Raw genomic sequence first — 13,822 nt, 5'->3', positions numbered from 1 at the left:
GTCATCTGTCGTTGAATGACAACAATCACTTAATTAAAGAATCCTTATTGTTGACCAATCACAGACTACCGAACTATGGCTTGCCTCAAGAAAGAAATGTGCGCTCAAGCAGCCGAACACCAAAACGAACAGAAACGTCACAAAATGTTATCATAATATATGCATTAACCGTTTTGACTAGGAAGCATATGGTAAGCTTAACAAAGAGTCCAAATGTAGCTTGCTGGAACTGAGGGAAAATATACAGTAGGTCACGGCTGCACTAGGGCGAAACTGTCTAGTGATTGCAAGGGGTACTTTAAAATAGAAGACTAATGGACAGTTTCCCTGTCTTTATGAGAGGTTTATAGACCTAGTTTGCAGTTGTCCACTAATAGCACATCCTGCTGGTTTATTATGTGGTGAGCATAGGCTGATGATGTCATACTGTCTGTGGTGTAATTATTGTATGGGAGACTTCAGTGAGACTGCAGCTAGTACAGATGGAAGCAGCACCACGTTGACAAGGGAAACTGTGTGGGTTGACACACTCTTGCTATTTCGATTCCCCCAGTAGTTTCCATCCACTCCCTGAAAGAAAGAAAGTGCAGCGAGTGACACAGCCTTGGTGTTGTGTCGTTTTGTCTTACTGTCCTAGTGACCACCATTGCATCAATTCAAAATGAGGAGATGTGTTGCTTTTTATAGGACCCATGAGAAATCATTGGCCCAAAGCACTGACTTCCCATTTCTAGAGCCATGGTGGGCCATCCAGGCTATATATGAAGTGTTGGAAAGGTCTGGGGGTGGTCAATGCTGATTTAGTACAATAGGCACTGTTCATATAACAAGACACCTTCACACATCACCTGGATTCTAAACAGGGAACAAGCTCACCTTTCTCGCCTCATCTCTAATTCAGTTCTTATTACTGAGCCGCAGCATAGGTAGAAGTGGCTGCCTCTGAAGTAGCATCTCTGCATGCTGTAGAGTGCTCTGGAGTAAAGCACTGGCAGACAGACTGAGGATAATGCTGGACTGAAGCAGCACTGAACTATCCCCAACTAGAATACTAATGTCCATATCAATACAGTAGTCCTCGCAGACAGACAGCCACAGAGAGTGGTGACTGCCCTCAGCTCCCTTCTCATGAAATCTGATCTTAAGAACACCATGCCCAGTAGTGTGACGACCCCGACAGAGCAGTGACCATGGTGGCACTACTGTGTTATTAATACCACTCAATGTGACAGGCAGGATCTGAATACAGTTGGTGGTATTCATGTGGGCCTGTTGCTATGCATGTTTGGTAGAGCATGGATGGGAAGCTTCCATGACAGTCCTTCTACTTATAGAAAAGCGGTAAAAGTAGCAGTGTGGCGGCAGTCTGTGAATGCAGATAGCATCCTAAGTGATACTGTAGGTCACACGTGTGTGTGTGTAACATAGAATTACGAATTGAATAGGATCTGTATGGAGCCTAATAAGAGCGTATTCTGTTTAGGCAAGACAACCCAGGCTGTAAGCAAGACTTTAAATATCAAACACGCTGGCAATTGGGCTAACATACAGACATGACTCAGATGTATTGATACATATTGTTATTTGTAAATTACGTACAGAACTTAAATCTGTTCCAATTCTGCAGTAACAAAATTGTAATAATAGATTAATAAGAATTAGCTTAGTAACTTGGGGCGGCAGGGTAGCCTAGTGGTTAGAGCGTTGGGCTAGTAACTGAAAGGTTGCAAGTTCAAATCCCCGACCTGACAAATCTGTCGTTCTACCCCTGAACAAGGCAGTTAACCCACTGTTCCTAGGCCGTCATTGAAAATAAGAATTTGTTCTTAACTGACTTGCCTAGTTAAATAAAGGGAAAATAAAAAAAACTCCTATAAATAGACTCCTTGGTCTTACATGAAATATTTTTTGGATGTAACACAATCTTTAATGATTTGAGCCCCTAGTGGTGTTGTGGTTTACCTGGGCATGTCCCTATGGTTGTACGACTACAATCATAATAACAATCATGAAACATTTCTAGTAATCCCCTAATTACAATGGTGACTGCAATACAGTGAGCCCACCTTTCAAAAACCGAGCTGGAGAGAATATAGAGGTGTTGTTTGAGGTGTGATTTGCACTGCAGGTGTCGACTCAACAAGTAATGGTCAACTACATGTAACACCCTCTTGAAACATTGTCACCAAAATAAACTGAGCAATGCAGAAATGTCTGTGTGAGAACTGACAGTTGACTAATGTACTAGAAATCATTAGAACAAGAGAGTATTTTTCCCTTTCCCAGAAAAAAAAAGTAGGCCATCAATTTTTTTTCAGTGTGAATGCTGATATGTTCCATTAACTCATTGCAATTCTAAACCCAGTGGTCCATGCGTCGTAATAATAATGATCTGACCTACATTTGGAGGGGGAAAGTTGAGGCATCAAATCACAATGGAAATGATACTGGATTCTTAGAAATAATGTACCAAATGAGTGCATGAACTATACAAAAGCCTGCATATTCTTTCTGTTTTTTATTGGTCTTTTTTTAGGTTCACATAAACAAACCACATTTTCTCCTTTAAAAAATAATGGATATCTGTATACACAACGCATTTACGATGTACATCTTAATACATTAGGGCATGTTTCTTTTGCACAGCAAAGATATGACATTATGTTTATGAGACCATATAGGCCTACGAGAAAACGATATTATACACATAGCCTAATAAACGTAATACTCGACTGAATTTAAACAACAGTTTTTAATTGTAGAAGAGAGTGAGGGACATCTAATTTAATCCATCGAGCCAAAAAGTAAACGTGCTTTTAAAATGTAAAGTTACATATTCGTGGACAATGTTGTTCAAGAAGAATGTCATTTCCACGAGGGAAATAGGTTGGGTAAACAAGCTCTAATACAAACCCTCTTATTGAAGAGTGGAAATCACTGTCCTGGTGCGCACTGCGAGTTTGGGGTTCAGTCTCAGCATGCAGTCCTCCCCTTTTCTGTAGACTATCCATGTTTCCCAGAATATCATTCAATAATAGCTGTTTTTTGTGCGTATTTTGTCCACAATCATTGTAACAACCCTCTTATATCCTTTCACGAGGAGCCGCAATACTACAGGCATTGCCTACACTCTCATTTAATGGACAGCGTGAAATAAACAGAAATTAAATTATTTGTGGAGGCAATTTTGGCTCCAGGAAAATGCAGATTTATTCATGTTATTTCCTGCATCTCCCCCCCTCGAATCCGTTTGAGAGCGAAATTGGCTCCTGGTTGCTTTCTATTGACGATTCGCTGCCCGTGCTCTCCCCGGAGAGGAGTCGGGTAACCCTAAAGTCCGCTTTTAGTGTTTGTACGTCGTTTCCAATGCACATCTCTCCAAGGTCACTGATAATCTGGGACAGCTCCTGTTTACCATTGCCCACACAATCGTCATTCGTGTCTAGAATGTCCTCACACTCAAAGAGCATTGCTTTCTCTTCCTCCTCCTCTCCGATCAAGTCCTCTGTGATAGAGCCCAATTTGGGTGCGCTCCTGCTGCGCTCCACCGGGGGTTTGTAATAACACTGTCCGTTTAGAAGCTTCCTGAGGGGCACAAGGGGTATGGTCTGTTCCCCTATCAGCTGCTGTTGCTGGTGCCTTGCATCGTCCCTCCTTTTAAGTCTTTTAAATTCAGCAAGCGCTGTCGCCGAGGTCTGGTACAAAAGTAGTGCCATGGCCTTTGCCTTCTCCGGCTTGGACACCAGCACCGCATGGCACCGCAGCATCACTGCCTTGTGCTTCATCTCATGCCTATATATCCAAGCGAAAATTTTGTGTAACCTTGGGTCGGCAACGCAATAGGTTATCCGGTGCAATAAATACAAATGTCCCGGTCTTCTCGCCTTGTCGTCCACATGCACCATCCGGATTCCCTGTGAGCTGATGGTCAGTTTCATCTTCGTGCCATTTTTGCCCATTTCGCTCTTGCCCCAAATCTTGCTCACAGCCACGTCCGTACAGCCTTCTCCTTTCGACTGGATGGTGGTGGCATTGCCCAGGTAGAGGACCGTGTATGTGGGGTCTTCGCTGGTAATTTTCACCTTTTTCCTTTTTGACTTGAACATGCTTCCAACCCTGTTCAAAGCACTCTCCGGACAAGACTTGGCAAAGGAGGTCAGCGCAGAGTAGTTCAAACTCACGGCATAACCCTTCTGCTTCGACTGTTTATCTTCATCTATCAGGTCGAACTTATTCTTCTTCCAAGGCAGCATTATATGGTTGTGTCACGTCCACAGAAAAAAATGTACAACTTCAGCGAACGTTTTACTGCAACTAAATCATATCTTTTTACTGACCTTTTTCATATAATAGCAACTCCAATACAACAAACGGTCAAGTTATCCTGTAATTCATTTGCTCATCCTCTGAAGACTTCTCCATAACCAAGACAAGTGCGCTATCCCATTCTGCGGTTACTGATTGCTGTGAGGTTGGTTCTGCTGTGAGTGGGATGGTCTACAGTGGATATATACTGGGTTGAACCATTTCAGTGTCTCTGCAGGGAACATAGAGGAGGAGACCAAAGTCAAACAGCTCTCCCTTGAGGATAAAATTGGCACTCAGAGCGCACTTACAAAGGTTTATTTATGAACTGAAATCATACGAATTTGGGAAATATAGGCTAATATACAAAACTGATAACAGCTTATATACATCCGACCTGTAAATTGCAACAATAATTCCGTTGTACCTACATTCACTCAGAACACAACGGGTATAACGTTTGTATCTAGTTCGTTTAAAAACAGAAACCTAAATGCAAGAGGGATACAAATCGAGCCTATACATAGCCTACCTAAAGTTTCATTATTTCAATCGTATAATACAAATTAACGCTGGTTTGCTGTCAATTATTCAATTCATGGCAATGCACCAAAATGTTGGTCCTCATCCTTTGTTTTATGCTGCCATCTGTTGGCAATGCAACAGAGTTTCCCCCTGTACTGATAACATGCGCTCAAGCCTCTTTCATTAGTCTGTAACAAGCTTAAAATAAAAATAACATTTAAGAATAAGAATGTTATAAGTAGGCTATACGTATAATTAGGCTAGAGTATAATTGGCTCTTCATGAAACACCCCCAAACAATAGTGTGGAATTTTCTGAAAATTATCCCCACAAAAAGGAAAAAATAACTCTATATATATATGCATGTGTGTGTGTATATATATATATATATATATATATATATATATATATATATATATATATATATATATATATATTTACTTATTTAAAGGCCTACAGTTATGAAAAATATAGTTTACAAATCTATCTGAACTAGTTCCTTGTGTTGCGCATGTATTGCAGAAATGTAATTATAAATATATTGACTAGGTTACATATTTAGAAAATAATACAATTTAGTATCGACATTTAGATGGTAGCACCTGTCACATGACCTTGTTTTTGGCGGAACTATTAATTGCCAAAGGATGTTTCCTTCAATGCATATTTGAGTGTTGGACACATCTTTTGGAATGTACCACAAATCCAAAGTCAATGCACAAATCATTACATTAAATCCTAATAAAAGCTATACAAATACACAGCGAGTTTGATTCAATAACCTCCAGGTTCAATAATCTCCAGAAATAAGTCTAATTATACATTAGAGAAAACATGATTAATCTCGATAGTTATTCGTCATTCTGCAATAAAGTTGGGAAGTTCCGTTTCACTTCCTCATGGGACAACAATTCTCACATGGGCTAAATTTTACAAAAACAGATTTGTGGTAACGTTAACAAGCAAGGCTAAACCCAAACCGAAAAATGGGTAAGAAGAAGTCTGCAATGGGGCTCGGGAGATCACTGATAAAGGAGAGACTCAACGCAGGCCGAGGCAACAAGAGGGGCGATACTTGGGTAACTTTAACTGTTACTATATGTTGATGATACATGTTTCAACAGCTAGCTAGCTAGTTAGCGAGCTAAACATATAACAGCAGACGCCTACCTCCAAGGGTTCTATCCAGTTCTACCTTACTATTTCGCTGAGGAACGTTAATTGGAGAAAAGCAGAATTTGGTGAATACTGACCTGTTGAAAATGAAGTAACTACAGTGCCCTTGGAAAGTATTCAGATCCCTTGACTTTTTCCAAATTTGGTTACGTTACAGCCTTATTCTAAAATGGGTAAAACAAAAAATGATCCTCGGCAATCTACACACAATACCCCATAATGACAAATCGAAAACAGGTTTTTAGATAAAACAACAGAAATATTTACATAAATATTCAGACCCATTGCTATGAGACTCGAAATTAAACTCAGTTGCATACTGTTTCCTATGATCATCCTTTAGTTGGTTCTACAACTTGATTTGAGTCCACCTGTGGTAAATTAAATTGATTGGACATGATTAGGGAAGGCACACGTCCCACAGTTGACAGTGCATGCCAGAGAAGAAACCAAGTCATGAGGTCGAAGGAATTGTCTGTAGATTGTGTCAAGGCAAAGATCTGGGGAAGGGTACCAAAACATTTCTGCAGCATTGAAGGTCCCCAAGAACACAGTGGCCTCCATCATTCTTAAATCGAAGAAGTTTGGATCCACCAAGACTCTTTCTAGAGTTGGCCACCCGGCCAAACTGAGCAATCGGGGGAGAAGGGCCTTGGTCAGTCTGACAGAGCTCCAGAGTTCCTCTGTGAAGATGGGAGAACCTTCCAGAAGGACAACCATCTCTGCAGCACTCCACCAATCAGGCCTTTATGGTAGAGTAGCCAGATGGAAGCCACTCCTCAGTAAATGGCACATGACAGCCCGCTTTGAGTTTGCCAAAAGGCACCAAAAGGACTCTCAGACCATGAGAAACAAGATTCTCTGGTCTGATGAAACCAAGATTGAACTCTTTGGCCTGAATGTCAAGCATCACATCTGGAGGAAATCTGGCACCATCCCTACGGTGAAGCATGGTGGTGGCAGCATCATGCTGTGGGGATATTTTTCAGCGGCAAGGACTAGGAGACTTGTCAGGATCGAAGCAAAGATGAACAGAGCAAAGTAGAGAGAGATCCTTGATGGAAACCTCCTCCAGAGGATTCAGGACCTCTGGGGCGAAGGTTCACCTTCCAACAGGACAACGACCCTAAGCACTCAGCCAAGACAACGCAGGAGTGGCTTCGGGACAAGTCTCTGAATGGTCCAGCCAGTGCCCGGACTTGAACCCGATCGAACATCTCTGGAGAGACCTGAAAATAGCTGTGCAACAACACTCCCTATCCAACCTGACAAAGCTTGAGAGGATCTGCAGAGAAGAATGAGAGTAACTCCCAAAATACAGGTGTGCCAAGCTTGTAGCGTCATACCCAAGAAGACTTGATGCTGTCTAAAAACCAGTTTTGTCAAATTGCTTTAATTATTTTTTCCCCCACTCAATCTGTGTGTAGATTGAAGGAGAAAAAAGAATTAAAGCAATTTTACAATAAGGAAGTAATGTAACAATGTGGAAAAAGTCAAGGGGTCTGAATACTTTCCGAAGGCACTGTACATGTTTTAATGGCTGTCTGTCTTATTAGCTGTAGCTAGCTAGACAATTTTCTGATGATTAAACTTGATCTCACATTGCCAGCTCCACACCAGTGAACTGAACGATGGCTACGACTGGGGTCGTCTCAACCTGCAGTCAGTGACTGAACAGAGTTCTATGGATGACTTCCTTGCAACTGCTGAAATGGCTGGGACAGAGTTCGTTGCAGGTAAATACTCTATTGCATTGACGTGACAAGTGATCCTTGAAAACGGTAATCTACAAGTACTTTAGACTGGATTCCCAGGATGCAACTGATGGATAAAATGTTTCCCCAGAAAAGCTCAACATCAAGTTTGTGCCAGCTGAAGCTCGGGCAGGATTACTGACAGCCGAGGAGACGGCAAAGCTGAAGAAGCTGCACGAGGAGAACAAACAACTCCTCAGAATTCCACGAAGGTGCAGTAAGCCCAGAGACTCCAAAGACATTACACTGTCAACATGTATTTTGTGTCTTCTTTCTAGTTGTCTTAGAAGTAGGAATTGTGCTAATGTTGCATTGCTTCTGATGTTCCATTACTGCCGCCTTTGTCCTGTCATATTTCAGGCCCCACTGGGATGAGGGCACCAGTCCAGAGGTCCTCCAGCAGACAGAGAGAGACAGCTTCCTGGAGTGGAGACGAGAACTGGCAGAGTATGACCCCCCCCCCCCCCCCCCCCCCCATTAATTGAATAGGATGTAATTGTTGCAAGTTCGAATCCCCGAGCTGACAAGGTACAAATCTGTCGTTCTGCCCCTGAACAAGGTAGTTAACCCACTGTTCCCTGGTAGGCCGTCATTGAAAATAAGAATTTGTTCTTAACTGACTTGCCTAGTTAAATAAAGGTAAAATAAAATCAAAAACAAAAACTGGCGAGCTCTATAATAGTAATAAAAAATGTAACTATCATATCTCAAAATGTAGTCTGAACCTGTGGAAACATGGAAGAACCGGGATCATTTGAAATGTAAGGGACATCGCACTATACACCACCTGAAAACGCATTCATTTCAATTTCATTTCATATTCACGTTTGGACATACAAGATTACAATCATTTGTCCTCATTTCATTTATTTAACTATGCTTACCTACCTATAAAAGCCATTGAAGCAGACCTAAAGTAATTTTTGTAATTCTATTATTCTATTATGGCATTGCTAGTATGACCCTCTTGACTTCTCAACCACCTGGTAGAGCGCTGTTACTTCCAAAATCATCAAGTTGGGGGGGAGAAAAAAAACAACTGGAAGTTCTTATGAGTTAGTAATAACCCTTTAATTCACCTTCAATTCCTAACACTGTTTTATGTCAGCAGTGCCTGGAAGTTTATCTATCTTGTTTTATAGGCTTGAAGAGGAGCAGAAAATGATTCTCACACCTTTTGAGAGGAATTTGGATTTCTGGAGACAGCTCTGGAGAGTGATTGAGAGGAGGTAGGAATCAGAGCTGCTTTGTCTTGTGACACTGGTTGTCAGCTTTTCGATGCCTTGTATGATGGTGGAAATGTTGTGAATTTTCCTCCGCAGTGACATTGTTGTTCAGATTGTTGATGCCAGAAACCCATTGCTATTTCGTTGCCCTGACCTGGTAAGTAAAGGGCCTAAGGCTGTCACATCAAACAATTGAGGCCAATTTTTCTTGAATGTGGGATGACATTGCCAGGTGGGGGAACCCACCCCACCAAACTGATAGAAGGGGAAACATTGCGGTATTTCACCCATTGATCTTCCTGGTTCCTGTAGGAGTGCTATGTAAAAGAGGTGTCCCGGTACAAGGTGAACTTGTTGCTGGTGAACAAGGCTGACCTGCTGACCCAGCAGCAACGGAGGATCTGGGCCAGATACTTCCAGAGAGAGGGCCTCCGCGCTGTGTTCTGGTCCGCACTGGTGGAGAACGAGAGGCTGGAGGCAGAGGAGAAGGTGAGGAGGCAGTCACATTTTAATTGGAAGGTCTTAGCCTGTTTAAAACCTGGTTACTTTTTTGACTGATGAAAGACAAGTTGCTAGGGTTCTTCTCTTCTGCCCTTGTTCATTCTCCACAGGGAATGGAAGTGGAGGAGCAGGAGGGTGAAAAGAGCGAAGCAGAGGATGAAGACGAGGGAATGCCAGACAACGACAATGTGAGCCAAAGACCGGAGGTAGAGGATAACAAGGAGAAGAATGAGGAAAAGAGCGAGGAGGAGGAAGAAGATGAGAGCGATATGGAAGGGGAGCAGTTTAAAGACTGCGTAGCAGAGGGAGATTGGCAGACGGCATCAGAGGGTGAAGAGGCATCAGAGGATGAGGAGGCAGACGACGAAGAGAGTATAGATGGCTCCACCCACGGCTCCTCCTTCCACAACTCCAGTCGCCTGCTGACCAAAGATGAGCTGCTGGCCATATTTAAGGCTGCTCACGATGGGCCAACGTTGAAAGAGGGCGAGCTCACAGTGGGGCTGGTGAGTACACACAGATACACACACTGGAAATCAATAGGCTCAAATGTTCCAGTAGGAGAACAGGTCTTGTGTTTGGAGTGACGTTTGTGGGATCTCAATTCTCCTATATACTCTCTGAACAGGTGGGGTATCCCAATGTGGGCAAAAGTTCAACCATCAACACCATTCTGAGAAATAAGAAGGTGTCCGTCTCAGTCACGCCTGGGCACACCAAGCACTTTCAGGTAAAGACCGGCTCTCTGATGTAGCCTGCTGGACCTCTAAAAAACGTGTTCCTTTGGTGACGATACATTATTTTCTTGTGGGGTCAAAGCATTCAAGTGTGCTTGTGTGTGTTCCAGACGCTGTACGTGGAGCCAGGTCTGTGTCTGTGTGACTGCCCTGGCCTGGTCATGCCCTCCTTTGTGTCCACTAAAGCTGAGATGATCTGCTGTGGGATCCTGCCCATCGACCAGATACGAGACCATGTGCCTGCCATCTCTCTCATATCCTTCAATTACCAACCCTACACACCACTCGTCTGTTAACTTGTGGGTGTAGAAGAGTCATGTTTATTGTCCCAATCAATAGATAATACTGGAGCAATCTCTTTCTGAAATACATTTGAGTCACGGCTAGATCTGTTTTAAGTTGGACGAAAATAGAGCTGCCCGTTTTACACCGGTAAAGGAGTTTTCAGATGTTTGATTGGGTGTTCAGTGTGGTTAAGGCCTTAACAGACCACTCACGTGTGTCAGACAATTCCTAGGGATGTGCTGGAGGGCACCTATGGCATCAACATCATCCGCCCGCGAGAGGACGAGGATCCCGACCGCATACCCAACTATGAGGAGCTACTGATGGCCTATGGATGTGAGACTATAAACCCTGTCCTTATTCAGTACAGCACAGTGTAGAACAACTGACATAGCACAACGTAAGCCATATGATATTGGAGTCCGAACAAGCCATTGGCACTGTTCTGATCGGTTCTCTTTCAGACATGAGGGGCTTCATGACAACACACGGACAACCTGACCAGTCGAGATCAGCCCGTTACATTCTCAAGGATTACGTCGTTGTAAGTTAACCCTCATCCTTCTCCTCCCGCCACCAAATACATGCTCTTGTTGTACAACTCTGGTTTATTAGGCAGAATAGTCTAAATATTGCTTAGTCTGTTTACCTAATTTCAGTAGTAGTAATGGGAGAGCAGCACCACTAACTGGTTCTGTCTGACCATCTCCAGGGAAAACTGCTGTACTGCCACCCTCCTCCCCACATCAGTGCTGCAGACTTCCAGCCCCAGCACAGCAAGTTCCAGACCGGAGATGCAGACGGTGAAGACTCCAAGATAGGCAACAAACCGAGCAAAGTCAAGAGGCACGAGAATCTGGTCGACAAGAACTTCTTCCATCAGGTACAGTAGAAGGCAACTCCATAGAAATTACATTAAAATGCTGAATTTGCAGAATTGACACCAAACTCAAGCCAGTCTAGGCAGATTACTTTATTACCATTGATTGTAGTGAAATGGGATAATTCAGATAGTAACCCCGTTGTTGTGTTTTTTTGTTCCAGGAGAATGTTCGGGCGCTCACCAAGGGGGTCCAGTCTTTCATGGGTTACAAGGAAGGCAGCGTAGGCCAGCGTGAACTGGTAAGTCAAGTGAAACCTGGCTTAGAACAGCCTGTGGGCAAACCCTGGAAGAAGCATGGCAACAGGAACAAGAAAGAGAAAGTACGCCGACTCACCAAGCACCTGGATGCCTGAAGAACATCTATAAACTGTTAGAAATCGCTGGTAGTTTGGATTGTTAACCCCCAAAGGACTTTCCAATGCAATTACACAGGAATTGGTATGTAGATACTGGTCAACAACAATAACCTCCATTGCACTTTGCAATATGGAGTAACGGGGAAAGGTTGCCTTTTGATATCAAACATAATTCAGGATATTCTGTGTAACTAATCATGCATTGCAGTGACAGTACATTCCACTATTACCAGAGCAGAGTTGGGGTCAACTCAATTCCAGGAATTTCTGCAACTGAAATTGAGCCTTACTCTGAACCAGAGGAAATTCATTGGATATCAATCAGTGAAGATCATTTTTTTTAAATAATGTTTGTTACAAGGTGCAGCCTATTGTACTTTACAGCAGGGATATTCAGCAGGGGGTCTGCAAAAGTATATAAAAAAAAATAAAATGCTTTTTTAAAATGTCAATGTTTTTATGAATATCGCAAGTAACAGAATATGTTTTACTTACATACCTACAGTAGAAAAGAGGAGAATCTATTTCTGATGATGTCAACTTTATTTATCAACTCCTAATATTGAGCAAATTACACTCACTGGAGTAACTGACATAGGAATTGAAAAGCACCCTTGAAAAGGCTACCAGTACAGCTGGTAAGCTTTCTTGACTTGGACATACATTTTTGCCAACACATGGCTAACCTTTCAGCGAAAACGTGTTTGGAGTTACCTTTTATAGTTAATAGGTTATGTTAGTTTACACTTCCACATCCAATTATAATGTGGCTGCTGGTAAGTTTTCTTGACTTGGGCATACATTTCTGCTAACCTTTGTTTAACCAGCTAAAGAGCTGCTCTTAGCGAAAATGTTTCGAGTTACCTTTCTAGTAATTATATTGCGGGGAGGTCCAAAAAAAATGGAACACTACCATATCTATTTCTTTTAAAATGAAGATTACTTCTCCTTGCCATTATCATTCACCTGATAAGACTAGACGTACTTTTTTTTTAATGGTATGATGGGGGACCCTGGGTCGCCGGTTTGCCCTGGGCAAGAAAAGATTGAAGACCCCTGCTTTACAGAGATAATGAACTAGTTGGATTCCCTATGATCTACAACCCGACTGCTACTTTGCTATACATTTATTTGAAGCAACAACAATTGTGTAATATCCCTGAATAAATCATTATATATGATGGTTTTCAAACGTTCATTTGTGGTGTTTTTGGCTCTCTTATGAGTGTTTGCAATATTTTCCCTGACTATGTGCTCAATGTACCATCGAACTGCCACAACAAACGCCTCAACGAGGTACTTGAAGCTGTAGCCAGAGAGGAAGAGGCGAAGAGAGGTTTTACTCCGCCCAAAATCTGGCCGCGAAAATAAACCCACGATGTGAGGAATTTTTGTATGGCGTTCAATGAGAGTCTGTCGAAATTGGGCAACAAAAACATAAATTACTAATTTGCTACGTGAGGCTTATTTGATCGAATAGAAGTTTCGTCATGGTTAGGTTGTTACAAATGCACTGATAAGTTGGCGCACGTGGCATTTCGGCAACGTACCCAGTAAACGACCACAGTATATCGGAGTTGTGCCTGTTGTCATAGAGCTAGATAGAGAACTCATCATGGGTATTGTCATTCAGTTTCCACCATTTTCATGTACTTAACTGGGTGGGCATTCCTATGAGTTGGGAGCATTCAGCAAATGAACAACAATTTACTTCTTTAAAATGGAGATAGCCTCAATGGCGCTGCCCATGCTGTCACAGACGATAATTGCACAGATACAAAGATGAATCCTCTATTTATCTCTATGGCCTGTTCATACGGGTATCTTCCCTCTCATTGGCTAGAATGGTCCCACCTGATCTCGCCTGCCTTCTATCTTTGAGGACAGGCATTTCCATTGTTTGAGCTGTCACTCGAATATCAATATAATAGACACTCTTTGCTATAGCTCACCTACATTTTTTTTCTCAAGAGAACTGCCTTTTATCTTTCAGTGTAGAGCAGAAATGTGTTCCTTGGTTTGCAATTGATTTGCTTTGTTGCACATGACTGGTGTACGCAATTATTCTTTAAAA

At 42.4% G+C, this 13,822-nt stretch overlaps 2 protein-coding genes across 2 annotated transcripts; one reads left to right on the top strand and one right to left on the bottom strand.

The window, feature by feature from the left end:
* Positions 1-2,503: 2,503 nt before the first annotated feature.
* LOC115158130 (protein FAM43A) lies at positions 2,504-4,496 on the bottom strand. Its single transcript, XM_029706704.1, has one exon. It carries the CDS (start codon positions 4,251-4,253, stop codon positions 3,219-3,221), a length of 1,035 nt encoding a protein of 344 aa, XP_029562564.1. The 5' UTR covers positions 4,254-4,496; the 3' UTR covers positions 2,504-3,218.
* Positions 4,497-5,710: 1,214 nt separating this feature from the next.
* On the top strand, positions 5,711-12,943 carry lsg1 (large 60S subunit nuclear export GTPase 1). The gene is made up of 14 exons (XM_029706703.1): positions 5,711-5,909; positions 7,616-7,742; positions 7,852-7,972; positions 8,121-8,207; positions 8,903-8,989; positions 9,083-9,143; positions 9,299-9,475; positions 9,598-9,993; positions 10,116-10,217; positions 10,335-10,478; positions 10,722-10,845; positions 10,974-11,053; positions 11,222-11,392; positions 11,554-12,943. The coding sequence occupies exons 1-14, from the start codon at positions 5,817-5,819 to the stop codon at positions 11,743-11,745; spliced, it is 1,962 nt and encodes a 653-aa protein (XP_029562563.1). The 5' UTR covers positions 5,711-5,816; the 3' UTR covers positions 11,746-12,943.
* Positions 12,944-13,822: the final 879 nt, after the last annotated feature.

Source organism: Salmo trutta, chromosome 22 (assembly GCF_901001165.1).
Source record: "Salmo trutta chromosome 22, fSalTru1.1, whole genome shotgun sequence".
Classification (NCBI taxonomy): Eukaryota; Metazoa; Chordata; class Actinopteri; order Salmoniformes; family Salmonidae; genus Salmo; species Salmo trutta.
This window is presented reverse-complemented; position numbering and strand designations above follow the sequence as displayed.

What these genes read in the sequence shown, in the direction of transcription:
- LOC115158130 (XM_029706704.1), bottom strand. Translation starts at nt 4,253, where the DNA reads ATGCTGCCTTGGAAGAAGAATAAGTTCGACCTGATAGATGAAGATAAA.
- lsg1 (XM_029706703.1), top strand. Translation starts at nt 5,817, where the DNA reads ATGGGTAAGAAGAAGTCTGCAATGGGGCTCGGGAGATCACTGATAAAG. An exon ending in CTCCTCAGAATTCCACGAAG is followed by an intron (nt 7,973 to 8,120) that starts GTGCAGTAAGCC and finishes GTCATATTTCAG; the next exon opens with GCCCCACTGGGATGAGGGCA. An exon ending in TGGAGACGAGAACTGGCAGA is followed by an intron (nt 8,208 to 8,902) that starts GTATGACCCCCC and finishes CTTGTTTTATAG; the next exon opens with GCTTGAAGAGGAGCAGAAAA.